We start from the raw sequence: 21,525 nt of genomic DNA on the forward strand, positions 1-21,525 counted from the left end.
CTCTGAATTGTGATCCTCTGATATTAGCTTCCTGAGTAGCTAGGCTTATAGGCGTGAGCCCCCAGCATGGGCAATATTGCTTTTTTAAGAAGGCTTTTTTACTGCCACCTGCAGGGTAATTTTAGCAGTAAGCATTTAACCCTCCACTGAACTGTGGTACACATGGCACTCTTACACAGTGTGCAACCACAGTGGCTCTGGCTGAGACGTGTCAGGTGGGGATCCAGCCTGGTCTGGACACCAGGGAGGAGGCTGGAAGCCTTCCCTTTGCCCTGGCCACAAGCTGAATGTAAGGACCTGGCCTAGCTCAGGCAAGAGGAGGAGGAGGAAGTGGGGAAGGGGCCCTGGGCATTTAAGGGAAGGGCCAGGAAGCAGTCACAAGTTGTGTGTCTTGGAATATGGGCTCCTGTGGGGTCCTGGGAAGAGGCTAGGACCCGAGCACACTTCCTGTCTTGGAATCTGCTCTGCCATAAGGATAGAGGCACGGGAGGCCAGGCAGAGGCTGGGCTTTTCTGGCATCTTCAAGCGTCCTGGCCATGGCTCAGAGAGCATCCTATCCCCTGCTGGAGGGAGAAGGGCTTCACCATCCTTCCTCACACCCAAGGCCTGGGGCTGGAGTGCCCAGCGAGGATGGAGGAGATCAGCCAGAGTGTGGCAGGGGGAGTGGGCGAGGCCAAGGGTGAGCTCACCTTCTGCGCACCGAGAAGGCGCGGCAGTGACATGAAACATGAGGTCACATGGCCTCCCCTCCGGCCTTAGCGGGCCTACATATCTGCACAGAGAAGGAAAAGAGGTTGAGAGGAGAAAGTAGCAGCACAGCACAGAGCAAACCCAAACAGCTGTAATGGGTGGGATGGACACAGAGAGGCGAGACAGACAGCAGAGAAGGGAAGGAGCAGAGAGAGGGGATGGCATGGGGGAAGGGAGGGAGATGAAGGAGAGAGACAGAATGGGGGCAGAGCCAAGGGTGGGGCAAGCTTCCCTTCATGCACTTCAAAAGATGACCAGTCGGACCCCTGTGGATGGTCACACGGATGCCATGCAGAACACGTGATAGGGCCTGCGGACTAAAGCTATGGCTGTTCTGTGGCCAGGGTGACACGATGCTTCTTCTGGGGTCCTGACTCAGAGCAGAGTCTGGAGGATGGACATTTGCTGCCCAAGCTAAGCTTGGTAATGAAAATGTTCCAGACTTCAAGGCATGTAGTGTGAACGGGGCCCTTATACAGTATAGAATCTGCACAACTGGGCTTTCACCTCAGGCCTCCCCGAGCACACCTGGACCGGGACACTTGTAGAACTCAAAGCTGCTCACCCCTCTCTCCTGTGCCTCACCCTCTGCCCCCCCGACTGGGGCTCCTGCTGGCTTACATCCCAGAACTCCAGTGACCCCATGGTCACTCCATGCGATACAGGAGGTTTCTAATGCTTCTTGCAAACATGGGGAAGTGAAGAGAGGGGATGATGCTCAGAACTGCCTCCCGAGGAAGCCCGGGGAAGCCCATCACTTCCAGTGAGGGAAGCCTGGTGGGTGGCAGCCCACGTGGCCCTCGCACCCGGGACCAGGCTGCACTTGCTCCCAGCCCTCACTGTGTAGCCCAGCCAGCTGGTCCCAGAGGCAAGCTCACCTTCAACCATCTCAGTAACAGGAGAGGAAGATGAGAGAGACAGCAGAGGTGAGGCATGAGAAAAGAACACTCCAGAACCCAGGCTAATTCTACCCAAAAGAACAGACCATCCAGATGCCTGCAAGGGGGCAAGGTGGGTGGTGGGAGGGGCAGGAGGGTATGGCTGGGGTCCCCCATGAGGTGTGCTAGGCCCAGAAGGAGCAGGGGCCCCAGGTACCTTCTGGGCTCCAGAGAAGGCGTGGTAGAAGCTGGACACATATGTCATGATGGCTTTCTCATCTGGCCGGGCGGTTCCAACAATGTCTGCCAAGAAAGATCTGTGGTTAAAGCCAGCAGGTGAGTAACTGGTACCTCCCCTGATACAGATGCAAACAGGCTTGCACCTTGGGAGGCTGTCTTGCCAGAATGTCAGTCAGCTAGCCAGCCTGCTGACAGGAACATGGGATGTAGAGGGATACGGGAGAATAAGGGATGCTCTGCAGGGCAGCAGGCCCGCTTCTGACCCACGTTCAGTGGCAGGAGGGAAAAGGTCAGAGGGAGAAGGAAGGCTGCGGATTAGAAAAGACACACAGAAGCTACCAGCCTAATGCCACAAGGGGGCCTTATTTGCCTCCTGCTTAAAACAACCCAAAAGTTGACCAAATACTGGTTGCTTGTGCCTGTAATCCTAGTGCCTCAGATGGCTGAGATCTGAGGATCTTAGTTCAAAGCCAGCCTGGGCAGGAAAGCCCACACCAGCTAAGGGACAACAGCCAGGCCTTGACTGCTGCCACAAAATCCTCAGTACTGGCATATGCAAGCGCACGTGCATGTACGTATGCGCGCGCACACACACACGCATACACACTTAAAAAACACAAAACCCACCTTTTTAGGTCAAGAGGGAGATTTGATTATGAACTAGAAGGTAGTCGTGGAGTGATTGCCATTTTGCTAGATGTGAAAACTGATTTCAAGATGTACCTATTTTTTATTATTACTTTTTGTTGGTTATGGGGCTTGAATTTAGGACCTGGACACTGTCCCTGAGCTTTTTTTGCTCAAGGCTAGCACTCTACCATTTTGAGTTACAGCACCACTTCCAGTTTTTTGGTGGCTAACTGGATGTAAGAGTTTCATAGACTTTCCTGCCCCAGCTGGCTTCGAACCACGATCCTCAGATCTCAGCCTCCTGAGTAGTTAGGATTATAGGCCTGAGCCACTGGCACTCAGCTTCAGATGGGGTTTAGCAGACAGACCAAGCCCTGCTGGGGAAGAGCCAGGGGCGTGGGAGGAAAGTGCTTCACCTTCAGCGTCCAGCATCTTGGGGATGTCCAGGTACTTCTCTGCCACATCAAAGGCTGTGTTCAGGTTTGTGAGTGGATCGTCCTAGAGGGAGAAGAGGAGAAAGCCATGATAAAGAGCAGGGCACCCCAGCTGGGGGTCACCAAGACTGGGTGGGGTTGCTGGGGTACTTCCTACCCATCACTTTCCTCCTTGAGTTTCCATTCTGGCAGAGAAATGAGGGAGGCATTGTGGCCTGCTGCTAGAATTGCTGAGAAATGCATGCTGGGAAGCAGGGCAACTATCTCTCCTGCCTTCTGATTTCAGTTCTGCTACCAGCCAGTGGGACTCAGTTTCCCCATCTGTAACTCAAGAGTTGAGCTGGAAGCTCTTAGGAGCTGGAGGAGGAGCCTCTGTTTCATGGCGTTTTTGAGCTCCTTCAAGCAGCCACAACCTTCTGACTACCGGTGCCTTGGCCGCCTTCTGGGGACTGGTGAGGATGTGGGGAAATGGAGATTCCTGCACCTCAGAATGTAATGTCAACAGGTAGGGGTAGAAAATGGTGTAGCTGGGGCTGGGAATATGGCCTAGTGGCAAGAGTGCTTGCCTCGTATACATGAAGCCCTGGGTTCAATTCCCCAGCACCACATATATAGATAGCTAAATGGCCAGAAGTGGCGCTGTGGCTCAAGCGGCAGAGTGCTAGCCTTGAGCAAAAAGAGAAGCCAGGGACAGTGCTCAGGCCCTGAGTCCAAGCCCCAGGACTGGCAAAAAAAAAAAAAAAGAAGAAAAGAATGAAAATGGTGTAGCTGCTGTGGAGACCATTAGGACAGATCCTCAAAAGCCTAGACACAGGCCGAGCACAGTGGTTGCCCAAGCCTGCAACCACTCAGAAGGCAGAGATCCGGAGGATCACAATTTGGGGCCAGCAGGGCCTGGGCACTATCCCTTAGCTTTTGTTTGCTCAAGGCTGGTATTCTATCACTCGAGCCACAACTCTACTTTCAGATTTTGGGTGGTTAACTGGAGAGAAGAGTCTCAAAGACTTTCCTTCCCCAGCTGGCTTGGAACCAGGATCCACAGATGTCAGTCTCCTGAGAGCAGGGATTACAGGTGTGAACCACCAGCGCCCAGCCAGCAAACAAGTTTTGTCAGCTCAGAACTCAGTTTTCCTGTGTGCTCAATACAAAGTAACAGAGGAATGAATGCACACACTTGGGGTGTTTTCAGTAGGAAATGGTTCAAAATAGCGCAAGTGGGGGTCCTTCTGGGAAACTGATGGTAGCTAGGCTGATTTAAAAAAAAATAGCACCCAGCAGTGAAGGTCATTTTCTATCAAGGGCCTGGCACAACAGAGGCAAGTGTGCAGGCCAAGTGTAGCCTGCCCACCCCCCTGCCAGGGCGGGAAGGAGGAACGTGCTAGTGGAAGGCCCCTGTCGGCTCTGGGAAGTTTTCCCAGTTCTCCAGGACCAAGTCTGTGCAGGGACTGTGCGGTGTGTCATGGGTGGTGCTGAACTGAGGAGAAGGGGAGAATGCCAAACGGGCAAACTGAGCAGAGAGGAAGAGGGGGGAGGGGGCACTAGCAGGGTACCAGACACTCCTGGACTCCCATTTCCCAAAGGGTTGCAGCTCCTGTGGCCTCTAGAATAGGCAAGTGACTCCAGAGGCTCAGCCAGCACAGGTGCCACTTTCTAAGACACACCTGTCAGCCCACAGCATCAGCTTAACAGGAAGGAGGCACTGTGATGCTGTTTTACCCGCCCTGAGGGTTTGCTTTGGTCACACAACTCCAGGGCTTCTCAATCTGATTCTTCCCCCTTTGCAAAACAGCTAAGCTACTGGGCTGGGATCCTCCCTGTCCCTAGGTTAGCTTGAAGAAGGCTGGGTCTTGGTGTCCACACAGACTGGACCTAGACAGGTCACCAGCTCCTCTCCTTCTGTAACTGGGCAGAGGTCCAGGCCCCATGCTTCAGGTGGTCTGAGGATAGAAATCTGTCCCTTTCTTCCTCACCAGTTCTTGGTGGCAGCTTGCTTAACTACACTCCCCCAAATGGACGGATTGCTCAGCATGGATATCGTAACACCTTGCTCAGACACTGGTTAGTGAAAGGCCCTTCCCAGGGTGCAGACAGGCAGGCAGGCAGAGCCTGCACTGAGCACAGTGCCTTCCGGGCATCAACGGACAGTGCAGAAATGCAAGACCCCTCATTCCTAATAGTCTCCTTGCCACAAGGCCTGATCATGAACAGGTGACATTCGATTTCATTCCAAATCACCAACTGGGGGCTTGGGAGGGTTCAGATGCCCTTGCCATAGGTGCCCAGGGCATGGGTCTCCTGACCCTGGGATGGATGTGGGTACAGGCCAAGGTCCTTTAACTAGCGTGGAAGCCAAGAACTGCTCCAAGCTAGAAACAGCCCCCACCTCCTCATCACTCTCCCCATTTCATACTTGCTGAAGAAAAGCACCTAGTAGTGCCATGCCAACAGCACAAAGGAACTTATCAACATGGTGTACACCTGCAGTCCCAGCTACTCAGCAGCTGTGGCAAGATAACATAACACCTTGAGCCCAAGAGATCAAAGAGCAGTAATGGCTGCGTAGCCAGAAGCATCTCAAAGACACAAATGTAACCCAGCAGCAACCAAGGAAATAGAACCTAGGGATGGGATACCCTGCCTGAAACTGCGCAGCAGGGCTGGGTCAAGACTGGGATAAATGTCTCCCAGGAGATGCAATGTTCAAAATCATGTAGATAAAATCTCCATCCTATGAAGCCAGAAATAATAGAAGAGAGAAGTATCATGCAGCCTGCCATCACACTAAGGATGCTTCTAGATAGGGCTTTGTCTGGGTGGCTTGTGGGTCCAATACCCCTCAGGCTGGACTTTCCTGCCCTCCCCCAGTCTACCCCACCCACTAGAGACCTGGCGAGGTGGAGCTGGAGGCCCACATACCTTCCGCAGCTTCCCATAGTCAATCAGTTCTGGCCGGTGTCGGTGAATCAAGGCACAGAAGCCAAGGCCATCCTTCCAGCTGCCAGAGAAGCGGGAAAACGAACAGAGTACACTAGTGAGACCCAGGGCAGTGGGAGGAGGCAGCCCAGCACCAACCAAGGGCACAGTGGCAAGATGCAGCCTCTTATATCCCACAGATGATTCCCTAACTCCATGGAGCGGGATTTAGAAGACAGGATAAAAGGGCTATTTCTGCCTGCCACACTCCTAGGCACTGAGGTCAAGCCTTGGATGGGCTTGGCAAGTTGAGATGAACCAGGAACATCCATCTTTCCCCACACCAAGCCTATGGTCACTTTCTCCCTGTGAGGGCCCAATGCTGATCTTGACCATCCAGACAAGGGGCCTGGAGGAGGCTGCAGGAGGCTGCACGAGCCCTGGCCCTGCACTCACCTGATGTGGAAGTTCTGGATGTTGACATTTTTGTAAGGGGCCGTCTTCCTCTGACACCACAGGAGCAGCCCTTCCTTGGCAGAAGTCTCTGTGGGAAAGGGGATGGGTAGAGGTCAATAGGTTGACTCAGGGGAAGGAGGGGGCTGGCTCACAGAGGGCCTCACGGTGACATCTAGAGTCCCACCCTGCTGCTAAGGCGGGGAAGAAGTCCCAGCTATTCTCTCTGGCTGTTGGTAGTTTCAGAAGTCATGTGAGAACAGAAAGGCAAGCTAGGAAGCAAGCTAGGCACATCCTACATGGAAAAGCAGACTTTCGGAGCACCTTACAGTTTCCTTTTCATTCAAAGAAGTGGTAGCAAGACACGATAAGTTAGCAACCTCTTCCAATTGGAAGCTCTGCTGAGGACTTGGAACAGACTTAAAAATCTACAGGTCCAGGAGCCTCTATGCAGTCTACAAAGCTCAAAGAGCACAGCGGGAAGAGCATGATAATTCCAGCCCAGGTTTGTATGTTTATGTAAATAAATAAGGGCCTTCTGTATTTACTGAATGGATCAGTGCCGGTGCCCTCTGATGCTGAGTGTACGCTGAGCAGTCAGGTGTCTGAAGACTCAGGGGACTCCGAGCTCCCAGCATCAAAGGCTGCAAACTGCACTGCCCCTTGTGGTCACGTCTGTGAACTGCAGATAATGGTACCCAGTGAAGTGAGTTCATGGTTGATCTCACTTATTTTCGCAAAGTGGACCTTAAAATGTTTAAATATTCCTACAGTTCTGGGAATGTGGCTTAGTAGAGTGCTTGCCTAGCATGCATGAAGGCCTGGGTTCGATTCCTCAGTACCACATAAACAGAAAAAAGGCCAGAGGTGGCACTGTGGCTCAAGTGGTAGATTGTTGCCCAGGCCCTGAGTTCAAGCCCCAGGACTGGTAAAGATATATATTCCGTCAAAGATTATAACACCTCAGGCAAGAGCACACAAAAATGCTCTCAGCCAGTGTTGCTATTTAGTTCAAGCTTCTCTCTAGCAATAGCAATGATTTAAAAGGAAAAAAGAAAACAAAATGGACAATTTGAGTCAATAAGAACTCCACCCAAAAGAATAAAAAACAAGACAACTATTTGAAAAAGTGATTTACATTCACTAGCAAGAAGCACACTCTAAGAGAGTATTGTGGGCCTCACTTTAAAATTTAGACTTTAAACTTTAGTGAATTATAACGTGTCAAAACCTAAAACAAACAATCCACATCAAGATATGCCTTTGAATAAAACTATTTGATATTTTTATGCCTAAAATGAACCAAAGAGCACCCAGGCCCTGAGTTTAAACCCCATGACTGACAAAAAAAAAACCCAAAAAACATTTTAAAAATATGATTTCCATTTTATATTTTAAATATTTGTTCTTGTACATGTGTTTAGCCTGTACATATCAATATACAATAATATCACAAAATATATACATGCATATCAAACATTAGCCTCAAAAACTGCTGGAATCCTTGAAATCCAGTTTACAGAAGGACCACTGTCCCAATCATTGCGGCCCCCTGCAGATCCACAGAGTGGCCACTAGAGGGTGGTGTGGGAGCAAAGTGGTGGACTTGGGGCCAGCTCTGGGTCCCTGCTCTCTATTTTTTCTCACCAAGAGTGTGGTGGGGTTTCCAATAAACTTCCCACCGCAGCTTTGGGCTTTCCCAAAGTGGGTAGTTTCCTTGGAGTCATAATACATCTGTAGGTTGTTTACAGGATGATGTGATTGTTTACTGCTATAAACTTCCCCCTTGAGGCTGTTGTCCCTGTATCCTTTTAAGTTTTGACCCAAAACAACCATTGGAAAAGCTCCATAAAAAAGCTCATTATGTACACACCAGAACAAGAGGCCTAGGGACAGAAATGACCTGTGATCCAGTGTCATTGTCCCAGGTGTAGGAGTTCCCCTGGTTGAGCCCAGAGAGGAAGAAAGTTAGAGAAGGCCAGGGAAAAGTAACAAGCTTGGGAAGGAATGGAAGGAAGCAGAAACCTGCCTTCTACGGAGATGTCCTGGATGGCAAAGCGAAGGATGATGGTCCAGATCATACCCAGGGTCATTTTCACGTTCCCGTCCACGATTTCTATGGAAAGAACAGCAGGCTACATGAGTGAGGATGGATTGCAGGAGGTCAGAATTAACATCCCCAGGGTTCCCGCATCTGTCCACCCACACCTAGAACTCCAAACCCACTGAGCTCCACCCAGCCTGCAGAGGAAAGGCTAGGTTTTTATTCTTATTTATTTTTGTGCTGAGGGTGGAACACAGGGCCTTGAACATCCCGAGTACACGCTCTCTACCTTTGAGCCATCCTACCACTCAATCCCTAAGAGGAACAGACAGATGCTAGGAAAGAAGTCTATCTGAAGCCATAGAGAAGAGGGGCCTTACTCTCTGAACTGTGTCACCAGCCTGACAGACGAGAGTGGCTAGATTTCTAAGCCATAGCCGGACGTTTGGGCAACTCCATGAGCTGAGTCCTAGACAATCACTGCCCTCAGAGCAGCCGTACACATAGAGAGCCCCAAACATGACAGTTCTATAAAATGCATCATCTCGAATGGCCCGCCAACTCACCAATCACCTCCCTTAGACCATTAGTAAGGTGCTAAATAGAATTTTATTTTTGAATTATACATCAGGTTCTTCACTCCGAAACCTGTTCTTTGGTCCAAGCAATCATTTTTAAACTCATAAATGCTATAAGTTCTATTGAGCTTTTCTTCTTTTTAATACCAGGCCTAGAAGCACAAATAGAAACATAAATCAGTTCTGTTTTTAAGGAACTTAAGACACAAAGCTCGCTATGAGGTGGTTGGACAGGGAGATTCCTTAGGAGACCGGGGAAAGCTGGCCTAGCACAAGGTGCCCTCAGTTGAGAGTAAAAAACCAAGGAATGTCTCATTTTTCCCTTTTTAGGGAAGATCCAGTAGAACCTGAGAGGGGTCATTTCCACATCCACAGGGGTCCTTAATCATGGAGATTCCCATGAGGAAAGGATCCTGGTCCCTTTCTCGAAAGCTAGGGCAGAACAGCACACAGCTCTACAGCCAACAAGTTTCAAAGTACAGAGCAACTTCCCGCAAGCAGCAGCTCCACGGAGTCTGCCTGTGAGTGGCTGGCAAAGGAAGACTGGGACATCAGAAGGAGAGAGGGTTTCCGGCTAACAGAGCCCCAGGCACTGGGGCGGGGGTGGGGGTGGGGGGGTGAGGGGTGGGGGGCATGACTCCATGCTGTAAAGCTTGGGTTAGAAAGATGTAGACAGCTACATTCAGCATTCAACCATTTTCATTCAGTCAAGCATAGTGCTTCACATCTGTAATTCTAGCTATATAGGAGGCTGAGGTAGGAGGATCACAGTCTGAGGCTGGCCCCAGAGAAAAAGTGCAGAACACTACCTGAAACACAAACTGAGAGTGTGGCTCAAGTTGCAAAGTATCTGCCTAGAAAGCAGAGGCCTTATGGCCAAAACCCATCGGTTCATAAAGCAACGATACTTTCAGCTACAGCTTCCAATCTGTAGCACTTAAGAGTTTGAAGTGATACGAAAAAGTCTCCGTTCTCAGAAGGTAAATAGGCAACAGACACAAATATCACAGAACATGAAATATAAATAACCAATCCATAAGCATGTTCAATCTTGTTTGGAATCAAAAAAATAAGAGATTATTTTCCCAGTGATTAAATTTGCAAAGTTAAAAAAAAATCAAAAACGGCTGGGGATATGGCCTAGTGGCAAGAGCACTTGCCTCGTATACATGAAGCCCTCAGTTCGATTCCCCAGCACCACATATACAGAAAATGGCCAGAAGTGGCGCTGTGGCTCAAGTGGCAGAGTGCTAGCCTTGAGCAAAAAGAAGCCAGGGACAGTGCTCAGGCCCTGAGTCCAAGGCCCAGGACTGGCAAAAAATAAATAAATAAATAAAAATAAAAATAAAAAACGGACACGGGTCTTAGTACTTGAAGGACTTACAGCTAGAAGCATAAATTGGCTTTGTACTTTTTTTCTTTTGTTTTTTGATTTGTTGGTGCAGGCCCGGATGCTTGAATTCAGGGCACTGAGCTTCTGTGCTTAAGGCTGGTGGTGCTCTCCCCCTCGGAGCCACAGCTCCATTTCTGGCTTCTGGGTGGTTAGTTGGAGATCAGAGTCTCATGGACTTTCCTGCCCAGGCTGTGTGCGTTCTGTCCCCTTCTAGAATGCCAGCTCCACAAGGTCAGGACTTTTTCCTGGTTCACGCCACTGCCGAGCACCCAGTGCCGCGCCTCACACTGGGGACACGCTCCTCCCACGTTTGCTGAGTGAGTGAATGAGTGAATGAATGACTCAACCTGGCAGGCATGTTCAGGGGCCCCCAGGAACACAGTGGGGCCCCCTACAGCAGGCCCAGGCATGGGGCAGAGCGTCGATACCTGCAAACAGAATGCACCCAGCCAACGCTGCTGTCATGAGTCTTTAATGGCTTGGAAAAAAAATCTTAACAATGACATTTTATGGACAGCATTTCAACTGGAGGAACCTCTTTAACTGGGGCTCAGCCTTTCTGAGGGGGGCTGTAGTAATGGTCCCCTCTGCCTCATTCCTTGGTGAAGGCCAAACATTTCAAATTCCCTCTGGCCACGGAAGCTCGGGGCCTGCAGATCTGCTCACCCCAGAAGCTTCTTTGGGGAATCCTTGTTACTCCTCTCTCCTTTTCCAGAGACTCCCCCCCCCCCCAACCTCCAGCGATTTCTGCAAGTCCTTGGGTACAACAAAGAAGCGATGCAGGAAAGAGACGCACCAAGAACAAATGGGGTGCTTTCAATTAAGAGCTCCCATCTTACCTGACTCCCATCCCACCCTGGGGCAGGGAACCCTCCTGAAGGGAGTCCCTCCAAACAGATGTTTTCTAAAGATCACTATGTTTACACCACAGACTCCAAACTCACAGGCAGCTCTGTCGGGGAAGGCTGGGCCCAAACAGAAGGTTCTAAAGGCCATACCTGGGGGCCTTGGACAAAACCACAGGGAAATGAACAAGGTCTGCTACAGATGTGGGAATAAACATCACCATTCATTGTGTAGAGGAGCTACACTGTGGGGACCTCCTCCCCCGCCTCCAGGGACTCCATCATCTGCCCGGGGTTCAAAATAGAATGCACGATGTACAGAGAGGTCACGTGATGGAAACAGGAACCCCAGAAACCACCCCCTCCCACACCTCTGCATGGGTTACTGCACCTACTATTTGCTCCCCTCTAGATGCCTAATGATTGACATGACCTCTAGGCTCTTGGTACCCAGACAGTAAGCTTTCCCTGCCTACAGATCTTCTCCTGGTTAAACCCTAACAATCTATCACTCAAGCCTCCAAGCCTCCAAGTCTAAACATTCTAGAACCAAGTATCATAGGAGAAATCTCAGGGATGTAATTCAACCTCAGGATGTTTGTAATAAGTGTCTTGGCTCCAACCTCTACCTGGACACCTTCAGGGATAGGGCCGGCATCACCTTCCTACAGCATGGGTTCTATTCCCCAAGGCTCAAGATGTTGTCTAGCTGGCCCATAGGGTGTCCCTGTCAGCCTGGCTCTGTCCTTTAGGTTCATGCAGAGTTCACTTGCACATCACATGATAGTCTTCTGATGCTGGAGCAGGGAAGAGCTGCTCTGGAGGGCCTCAGACACAATGGCTCCCAGGAAAGGAAATGGAACATCTTAGTTTAGGTCTTGGTAAGGAGGACCAGGAAAGAGCATCAGATCAGAACACAAGACACAGGACTGAACCCCAAACGTCCAGTGTCCAGCATGGCAGAGATAGAAATCAGTGCTCCCACCAGATATCTGCTACTGAGAGCAAGGCAGAGCCCTGGCCTGCATCCACTAGGAGCTGGGCAGGTTTGGTCAGGGCCCCAACGGGAGGCAGCAAAGACCAGCAATGTGGAAAGAAGTTCAGCTGTGTAACCTGAATGTGGGCATTCGAGCTATCTCTGTCTGATGAAGAGTCTGACATTCACTGGGCCCTAGTGTCTCACACCTGTAATCCCAACTACTCAGGAGGCTGAGATCTGAGGATCTCAGCACATGCAGGAAACTCTTATGAGATTCTTATCTCCAATTAATCACACACACACACACACACACACACACACACACACACACACACACATGCTGGAAATGGAGCTGTGGCTCAAGTGGTAGAGTGCTAGCTTTGAGCAAAGAAGCTCAGGAGCAATGCTCAAGTCCTGACTTCAAGCCCCAGATGGGCTAAACAAATAAATAAATGGACGTGTTTATTTTAGTTGCCCATTTTGTCCTTCCTACAATCCTGGATGACTGACTTCTTTGGAAAAGCTGGAAGATGGTATAACAGAATAAAGTTACTTCCACAGAGCGCCTGTCATGGCTACAGGACAAGCCTCCCTGAGCTCTCCAAAGTCCCCACCCAGCCCACTTGATACACCTTCTCCTCCTTCTGCCCTGGTGGGCATCTGAATTGGCACCAGAGCCCAGTGCTATTTTCCTTGGCTTCTCCTGCCTAAAAATGCCTGCCAAGTCTTTATTCCTCTCCACCAGAACACATTGTACTTTTCTTCTTAAGAGGCGGAGAATGTTTTCCCACTCACAAAGCAGAGGACTGAGCTGCATGCAAGGAGATGGGGCCACAGCGTGCTGGATATGTGGCCTCTGCCCCAAAGAAGCTCACAACTACAGGGGAAAGGGAGGGGTTTAAGGAATAGCCCATGGCCTTCTCAAGTACTAGGGTCAGCCAACTTATTTAACAAGAAAAACCTTTTGGCTTTGAGAGCCATATGGTCTCTGCAGCACCTGTTGAACTCAGCCACCAAGACCCGGAAGCAGCCACAGATGATATGTAAATGACTGGGCGTGGCCATGCTCCAATGCTTTACAAAAAGCAATGCAAGCTAAATTCCACCTCACACACTGTAGTTGGCACACCTTTTGGTGCCAGTTTCTCAATGTAATGGATTGGCATCAACTCCACAGCTGCTAGGCTGGAGGGGACTCTAAAGATCATCCAGAAGAGGGCTGGGGATATGGCCTAGTGGCAAGAGTGCCTGCCTCATATACATGAGGCCCTGGGTTCGATTCCCCAGCACCACATATACAGAAAATGGCCAGAAGTGGCGCTGTGGCTCAGGCGGCAGAGTGCTAGCCTTGAGCGGGAAGAAGCCAGGGACAGTGCTTAGGCCCAGAGTCCAAGCCCCAGGACTGGCCAAAAAAAAAAAAAAAGATCATCCAGAAGAGAGCTCTGCCACTGCAGACCTCGGTGCTGCCCAAGGACAGATCACTCTGGAATTTCTCAGAACTAGATCTGAGTGTGCTGTGGCTTGGCCACTTAAGGAACAGATGTAATCTCTGATTAAGGGAGATTACTGGCTGGAGGACCATAGTACCATACTTCCCAGAGCAAGCCAGCAAGCACTCAGTCCTCAGTGCTCTATCATGAAAATGAATGAATGAATGGTGCCATATCTATCTTTCCATCTCTGGCCTTGCACAGTGGGTGCCCAATAAATACACGGTAAGTGCACAGCTCACATTAATAAAGAGGCCTATTTAGAGTATTAACCCTCCAGACACACCATAATCTTCACTAATGAAGATTGTACATACTACCTTCATATGTGTGTGTATGCGCACACACACATGCACACATGCTGGTAGTGGGGCCTAAATTTAGGACCTCACACTCTCACTTGGCTTTTTCACACAAAGCTGGCATTTGTACCACTTGAGCCACAGCTCCACTTGTGTTTTTGTTTGTTTTTTTGTTTTTACTGGTCCTGAGGCTTGAACACTGGGCCTGGCTGCTGTTCCACACTTGCCATGGTTCCATTTCTGGCTTTTTGCTGTTACTTGGAAATAAAGAGTCTCACAGAATTTTCTATGCAGGCTGGATTTTGAATGGTGATCCTCACATCTCAGCCTCCTGAGTAGCTAGGATTACAGGCATGAGCCACAGTGCTTGGCTCCTTTTTCAGTTGTTAAGAGCATGCTGACACTAGGTTTGAGAATCATAGTTTAAGGCCAAACATGCAAAAAGGTTAGTATGATCACTGTATCTCAACTAACAAGCTAGATTAGGCATAGTGGTGCATGTGTGTAATCCTAGCTACACAGAAGCTAGAGGTAGGAGAATGGGGGTCTGACACCAGCTCAGACAAGAATCTTAAATTAAGACCCTGTCTGAAAAATAACAAAAGTAGAAAGGTGTGGGGGTGTGGTCAAGTAGTAGAAGGCCTGAGTTTAAACCCTTGTCACTGTGACAACAGCAGTATCCCAGGGTCTGTGGAGCTTTGGGGGGCCCCACTGGCTTCCACTCAGCCCCAGAACGCTCCCCTCCATAGAAAAGGGCAGTCTCATGGCAGGTAAGGAAGGCAACCCTCCATAGTGCAAGATTCTATACTGCGAGAGACTGGAAGGAAAATGCTATTGTGGGAAGAATGGCACAGGGGCAGACCAGATGGAAGGGCAGTCGCAGAGATGGGCAGGTTCAGGAGTCAAGGAAGGGCACCAGCACATTGGGGACAGCAGGAGGCCTTGCTCACCTTCCGCTCCAATGGACACCAGCTTGACCCCCTTGCTGGCGATGAAATCTAGGGCCTTGTTGACATTGGAGATCTTGTGTACCCGCATCTTGCCTCTTTCTGGCTTGGCCAGGCGCTCACCTGATCAGATCAAAGGGAAGAAAAGAGAGGTGAGATACAACCATGGCTCTTTCGCTACACCCCACCCAAGGTGCACCTCAGATGTGTGCGCACATGCATGCCCCTCAGTTGCTGGGGAATGTCACCCTGGTAGGGAAAGCGAGGGAGGCACAGTCCACCCCACTCCCTCTCGTCCAGGGTCAGGTCCAAAGCTGCACACACATTCACTCAATGCTTATTTGTTTACTCTTTTTTTTTTTTTTGCCAGTCCTGGGGCTTGAACTCAGGACCTGAGCACTGTCCCTGGCTTCTTTTTGCTCAAGGCTAGCACTCTACCACTTGAGCCACAGAGACACTCCTGGCTTTTTCTATATATGTGGTGTTGAGGAATTGAATCCTGGGCTTCACGTATACGAGGGAAGGCCATATTCCCAGCCCTATTCATAATTTTTTGAAGTAGTGGTACAAAGGGGTTGTGGTTGCCGTTCAACATGTCAGTTTGTAAGGACAATGCATCTTGATCACCCATCATGCTCCCCCATCTCTCATAACCCCACCCATCCCATCTGAACGTTTATTGATGAAGCCCCTAATGTAAGCCAAGGATTAGCTGGAAGGGAATGTGAGAGTAAATGAAACTGTTTCTTGTCTTTATGTAATTAAAGTCCAGTGGAAGAAACTGGCCTTACATACGGAAATGTGCAAGTCAATGCATACAATGTACAAACACCAATGACCAGTGAGAGGAAGGGGAGGGAGAGAGGGAGGAAAGGAGAGAGGGAGGAAAGGAGGGAGGGAGGAAAAGAGAGAGGGAGGAAAAGAGGGAGGGAGAGGGCTGGGGATATAGCCTAGCGGCAAGAGTGCCTGCCTCGGATACACGAGGCCCTAGGTTCGATTCCCCAGCACCACATATACAGAAAACGGCCAGAAGCGGCGCTGTGGCTCAAGTGGCAGAGTGCTAGCCTTGAGCAGGAAGAAGCCAGGGACAGTGCTCAGGCCCTGAGTCCAAGGCCCAGGACTGGCAAAAAAAAAAAAAAAAGAAAAAAAAAGAAAAGAGGGAGGGAGGGAGGAAGAGAGGGCAGAAGGGAAGGAAGGAGGAAAGAAAAAAGGGAAGAAGGGAAGAAGGAAGGAGGGAGGAGGGAGGGAGGGAAGAAAGGAGAGAGGGAGGAAGAAAGGGGAAGGGAGGGAAAGATAAAAGGAAGGCAGGACATTGATGGAAGGAAATCCTATCTAAGAAAGCACATTTCTTTAGAGCTGTGACATACCATACTTTGGGCCCTCTGCTGGAAAAGTAAAATTAAGTCTCAATGCCTTTTTAGTTGTACAGTAACCTCTAGTATGATAGATGCAGGACAGTACTGTATTATACCTCTGTGCATGTAAAATACCTTCTACCTGCTTGATGGTATGTAGTAAGTGACTGTGCTTTATCAGAGCTGTTTTTAATGATGTTACTCTAGTATGTTTTCCTTCCAGATGATGATTGAGAAACTAATACAAAAAAACTGTGCCAGGTACCACAACAGTAACAGAACTTCTCATTTTTCTAGGGTTTTGTTTCTTATCTTTTTTTCCCCTTTTTATTCATGGAGTGTGCTGGATGTCTAATTTTGTTCAGATGACTGTAGAACCTGGAAAAGCTGTTGCTGCTATTGATGCATAACATACTGTCATTGTTGGTGTATGTGTGTGTGTATATATATACATATATACACACATATATACATACACACATACATATATAATTTGAATTTTAGAAACTTTAGCTGTGCTGTCAACTTTGGAAAAAGTATCTTAGTTTATTGTGTTGAGTTGGCATTGTACAGAAGTTAATAGCCATATTGATCTAAAAATGTTAAACTTAATTTTTCCTATTTATACTGGGTAAATACACTGTATTAAATATGTGAGGCCATGGCTGGGAATATGGCCCAGTGGTAAAGTGCTCGCCTCCTATACATGAAGCCCTGGGTTCAATTCCTCAGCACCACATATATAGAAAAAAGCCGGAAGTAGTGCTGTGGCTCAAGTGGTAGAGTGCTAGCCTTGAGCAAGAAGAAGCCAGGGACAGTGCTCAGGCCCTGAGTCTACACCCCAGAACTGGCAACAAAAACAAAACAAACAAATATGTGAGGCCTTACCTACATGAGTTTGATTACAGAGACTAACTATTCTCTAAATTTAGAAAAGTAAGGGGAGAGGGAGGAAGGGAGAGGGAATAGGAGGGAGGGAAGAAGGGATGGAAAAAGGGAGGGAGGAAGGAATTGAGGAATGCTTAGGGAGACCCAAAGCACACAGTCAGGAAGACTGTAGGGAATGATAACCAAAGTAGAAGGAACAGCATGTGCAAAGGCTATGACATTCAGGAAGGAGGTGTAGGTCACTCTAGAGTACTTTGAAAAAGTTCCTTGGTGTTGAAATGGAGCTGCTTACAGTGTCCCTTATGTCTTTGAGAATCACTGCTGGGGCTGTCCTGTTATGTTGTCTCCAGTGAGCTCAGGGGCTCAGCCAAAGTCAGTCCCCCTCCCACACTCATCACAAAGCCGGGGGGGGGGGGTCTGCTTCAAGCTTCAGGGCAGAAGCCAAAGGAAATGGGGTAGAGAAGTTGATCCTCCAAATAACCCCATTAAAAACCAAGCATCTAGGGGGACAGGCCTGTCTGTACGGCTTGCGAGTCACAGCTAGGAGAAGGGAGCACTTCAGAGGCCCTCAGGAGTCAAAACCCCAAGTGATCACCACTGGAGAGCCGAACCCCAGGCCTCCTGAGCCTGCTGTGGTCCCCAGCCCTGCCTGGCAGCAGCCGTCTTCAGAAACTCGGGGCTGGGAGGTGGGCCCTGGGCCAAGTCTGGCCTTCTCAAGGGGTAGCCCAGCAGCTTTTGGGAGACAGCAGACTGCCAGCTGCAGATGTGCCAGCCTTGTCTACTCCAGAAAGGCACAGCTGCCTTCTTATTAAACCAGAACTTTCACAGAGTCCCTACACATCTGCTGGCAGAGCTCTCGCCCAAGAGTACAGGGTGCCTGCAGGTCTGAGCCCCCACACCCTCACCAGCTAAACACACAGCAGAAAGCAGACTTCTATCTGACAGACTAGCAGTTTGCAGGCTTGAGTCAGCCCAGAATCACCCGGAACACACGCAAACCTGATGTCCAGCCCTTCCTCCCCCCTGGTGTAGAGGGGTCCATGTGGGGACAAGCAGTCCTGCCGATTCTGGGGTCAATGGCCCCGGATCACACTTTGAGACCCTGTTGGCAGCAACCTCCTTCCCTTTTCTCACCCTTGGTAGCCAGGCCACCTCCCAAGACACAGGAGGAAGAGGCACAGAGGTCTCACTGACCCCATCGCCACCAGCCCTGGGAGAGATGTGTGCCCCTCACAGAAAGCCTGGCCGAGCTCCCTGTGGGTGTAGGCTGGGCAGCCCAGCAGGCTACACTGCGGGGCCTGATGGAACAGCCCAGCTCTGGGCATGCAACCATCCTAATATTCTGGGGGTGACTGACACCTGCTTGCCATGCCCAGTTCTAAGTCATCCAGTTCTAAAGAGCTCAGCAAGGAATGGGAAGACAATGAGCTGTAAATCACTGCACTGTGCAGTAAAAGACACAAGAAAGGAATAAGCAGGTGATATAGGTTCTGGCGGGAGGGTGGGGGTGGTGGTGAAGGGGGCAGCCAAATCAGATTTGGGAAGAAACATCAGGGAAGGCTTCCTAGAGCAAACACCATGCTGAAGAATGAAAGAGCAAATAACACGGGGTGCTGGTGGCTCATGCCTGTCATCCTAGCTACCCAGGAGGCTGAGGTCTGAGGATCACAGTTCAAAGCCAGCCCAGGCAGGAACGTCTGTGAAACTTTTATCTCCAATTAACCACCAGAAAACCAGAACTGGTGCTGTGGCTCAAAGTGGTAGAGTGCTAGTCTTGAGAAAAAAAGCTCAGGGACAGCACCCAGTACCAGAGTTCAAGTCCCATGACTGACAAAAAAAAAAAAAAAAAAACAACCACAAAAGCACAAATGGCAGGTTGGTTGATTAGCTGGTTTTCAGCTGGGGAAGACTGGGTGAGGAAGTAGAAAAAAAGACACCCTAAAAAGCAGAACAGAACAGTATAGTAGTTCCTTAAAAATTAAACACAGAATCGCCATATGATCCAAAACCCCCGCTTCTGGGTATTGTCTTCTGGGAACTCTTCAAATTTATTTACACATTCAAATTTCCAAAAGGTAGAAGCAACCCAAGTATCCATCCACAGATGAACGGGCAAACCAAATGGGGCTCATGCACTCAATGGAATAGTATTCAGCCTGAAACAAAAGAACTCTGACACAGACTACAACACAGATGAGCCCAAGCAGCGTTACGCTAAATGAACTAAGACAAATACTGCATGACCCTGCTTACGTGAGAGAGAAATCATCATCTTACATCAGAGAGAGAAATCAGATGGGCAGGGACTGGGACCTGGGAAGGGAGAGTTTGCATTAACAGAGACAGAGCTTCAGGTAGGGTGACAAGAACACTCTGGAGATGGATGGCGTGGGCAGCTGCCCAACAATGTGAATGACTGTTATGCCAGTGAACAGTAAGTGCTTGTAACTGACTGAAATGGTCAGTATCACATGACGGCGCACACACGCACACACAAAACCACAAACACCACACACTGAGGTTTTACCTGACAAGGAAGCATAAAGGACTATTATTTTAAGAGGCCTGAGCACATGCAAAGGCCCAGAGAGCAGAGTCCGTGTCATCTGGGTACATTTACCAGTGTAGCAGAGGCCCTCAGGTCCACTACCTTTTTGGGAATAGCTGGTTCAAAGCAAAGCAGGTGCCAGCTCCCTAAGGCTGCTGCAAGCTCTGGGAAGGAATGTGGACTCGGGTTGGGAGCCCTGGGGAGGGAAAGCAGGCTGCCGAGCAGGGAACTGTGTGACCATATTTGGGCCGGCAGACGGCCGATTCCTGACTACAGAGGAAGGGATGACAGTGGGTGGAGGAGACAGAGCCTCAGGCCTTTGGGGATAGCATCTTGGAGGGAGGTGACACAGCATCTCACTGACACCACAGTGCCCAAGGCTAACAGTCAGGTTGTGAAAGAATGCAAATGTCCAGCTGGAAAGACGGGCAGAGGCAGCAGTGGGTCTCAAGTAAGAGTCACAAGGACACAGCACAGGCTTCAAGAGGAAGGGAGGTGTGCGACAGGCCAGGACTCAAGCTACGCTTTTGGATGCTGAGGATGCTATGGGACATGCCCAGTGCCGAGACCTGGACGCAGTGTGTCCCCAGTGGTTTGAGTGTTAGAAGCTTGAACCCCAGAGTGAAGTCACATTGAGGTGGCAGGGACTTTTAAGGGGAGGGCCTAGTGAGGTCATTGAGGGGTGCAGGGCATTCTGAAGGACTTCATAGCATAGTTCTTATGAATGAACGGCTATAAAACAGAGAGCCTGGCCTCTCCTTGCTCTCTAGTTTCCTATCTCACATGGGGTCTTTCCTTCTCACGCTATGATGTAGCCAAGGAGCCCAAATGAATGAAGTCATTTGTCTCTGGAATTTCAACCTTGAAAACTATGAGCTATAGCTGGACACTGGTGGCTCACCCCTGTAATCCTAGCTACTCAGGAGACTGAGATCAGAAGATGGCAGTTTAAAGCCAGCCTGGGCAGGAAAGTCCCTCTGAGACTCTTATCTCCAATAAACCACTCAAAAACTGGAAGTGGCACTGGGGCTCAAGTGGTAGAGCATTAGCCCTGAGCACAAAGAGACTCAGGGACAGCACCCAGGCCCTGAGTTCAAGCCCCACAACCAACAAAAAAATAATAACTATGAGCTAAATGCATGACTTTGGGAAGTACTCAGCCTCCAGTATTTTGTTATAGCAACTGAAAAAGGACCAATACACACCCTAGGTTCATTATCTAAGAGGGTACTCAAGAGAAACATGAGACCTCTGGCTGAGATGAGGTCTAGGACTCACTAGCCTCAAAGCTGGGATGGCTGAAGAGTAGCCCATTATATACTTGGTGTATACCAAGGCTAGACTCTCCGGGACCAACATTTAAAGGATGGTAAGGGAGGGGCATCCATAGGAAAGCCAAGATGCACATTCAAGTGGACAACCTAGGGTCTGGGTAGCAGCCTGAGATCATCTAGCGACTAGCAGCTAGGCTGTAGTGGAGCCAGGTTTAGAGTCAGGACCCCATAGTTACACTCTTGCCCACAAATACTGCCAATTTGGAGAAGGAATCTCAGATCCCCCTTTTCCAAACTTCTCTTGTTATAATCGAGAATGTGAGACAGAAAGGCAAAATAACGGGGCTGGGAATATGGCCTAGCGGCAAGAGTGCTTGCCTTCCATACATGAAGCCCTAGGTTCGATTCCTCAGCACCACATATATAGAAAATGGCCAGAAGTGGCACTGTGGCTCAAGTGGTAGAGTGCTAGCCTTGAGCAAAAAGAAGCCACGGACAGTGCTCAGGCCCTGAGTCCAAGCCCCAGGACTGGCAAAAAAAAAAAAAAAAAGAAAGGCAAAATAACTGGGCCAAGATACACATCT

The 21,525-nt window shown here is 49.6% G+C and overlaps 1 protein-coding gene across 3 annotated transcripts in view; it reads right to left on the reverse strand.

The window, feature by feature from the left end:
- Actn1 (actinin alpha 1) overlaps positions 1 to 21,525 on the reverse strand; it is a 97,697-nt gene that overhangs the window by 24,105 nt on the left and 52,067 nt on the right. For all 3 annotated transcript variants that reach the window (XM_048361732.1, XM_048361731.1, XM_048361734.1), the window contains exons 3-8: positions 14,880 to 14,999; positions 8,328 to 8,414; positions 6,302 to 6,389; positions 5,849 to 5,927; positions 2,915 to 2,996; positions 1,846 to 1,931 (exon numbers count right to left, since the gene is read on the reverse strand). In XM_048361732.1, the coding sequence (XP_048217689.1) occupies positions 1,846 to 1,931; positions 2,915 to 2,996; positions 5,849 to 5,927; positions 6,302 to 6,389; positions 8,328 to 8,414; positions 14,880 to 14,999 (542 nt within the window). The remainder of the gene's footprint in view (positions 1 to 1,845; positions 1,932 to 2,914; positions 2,997 to 5,848; positions 5,928 to 6,301; positions 6,390 to 8,327; positions 8,415 to 14,879; positions 15,000 to 21,525) is intronic.

This window comes from Perognathus longimembris, chromosome 14 (assembly GCF_023159225.1).
Source record: "Perognathus longimembris pacificus isolate PPM17 chromosome 14, ASM2315922v1, whole genome shotgun sequence".
Lineage (NCBI taxonomy): Eukaryota > Metazoa > Chordata > Mammalia > Rodentia > Heteromyidae > Perognathus > Perognathus longimembris.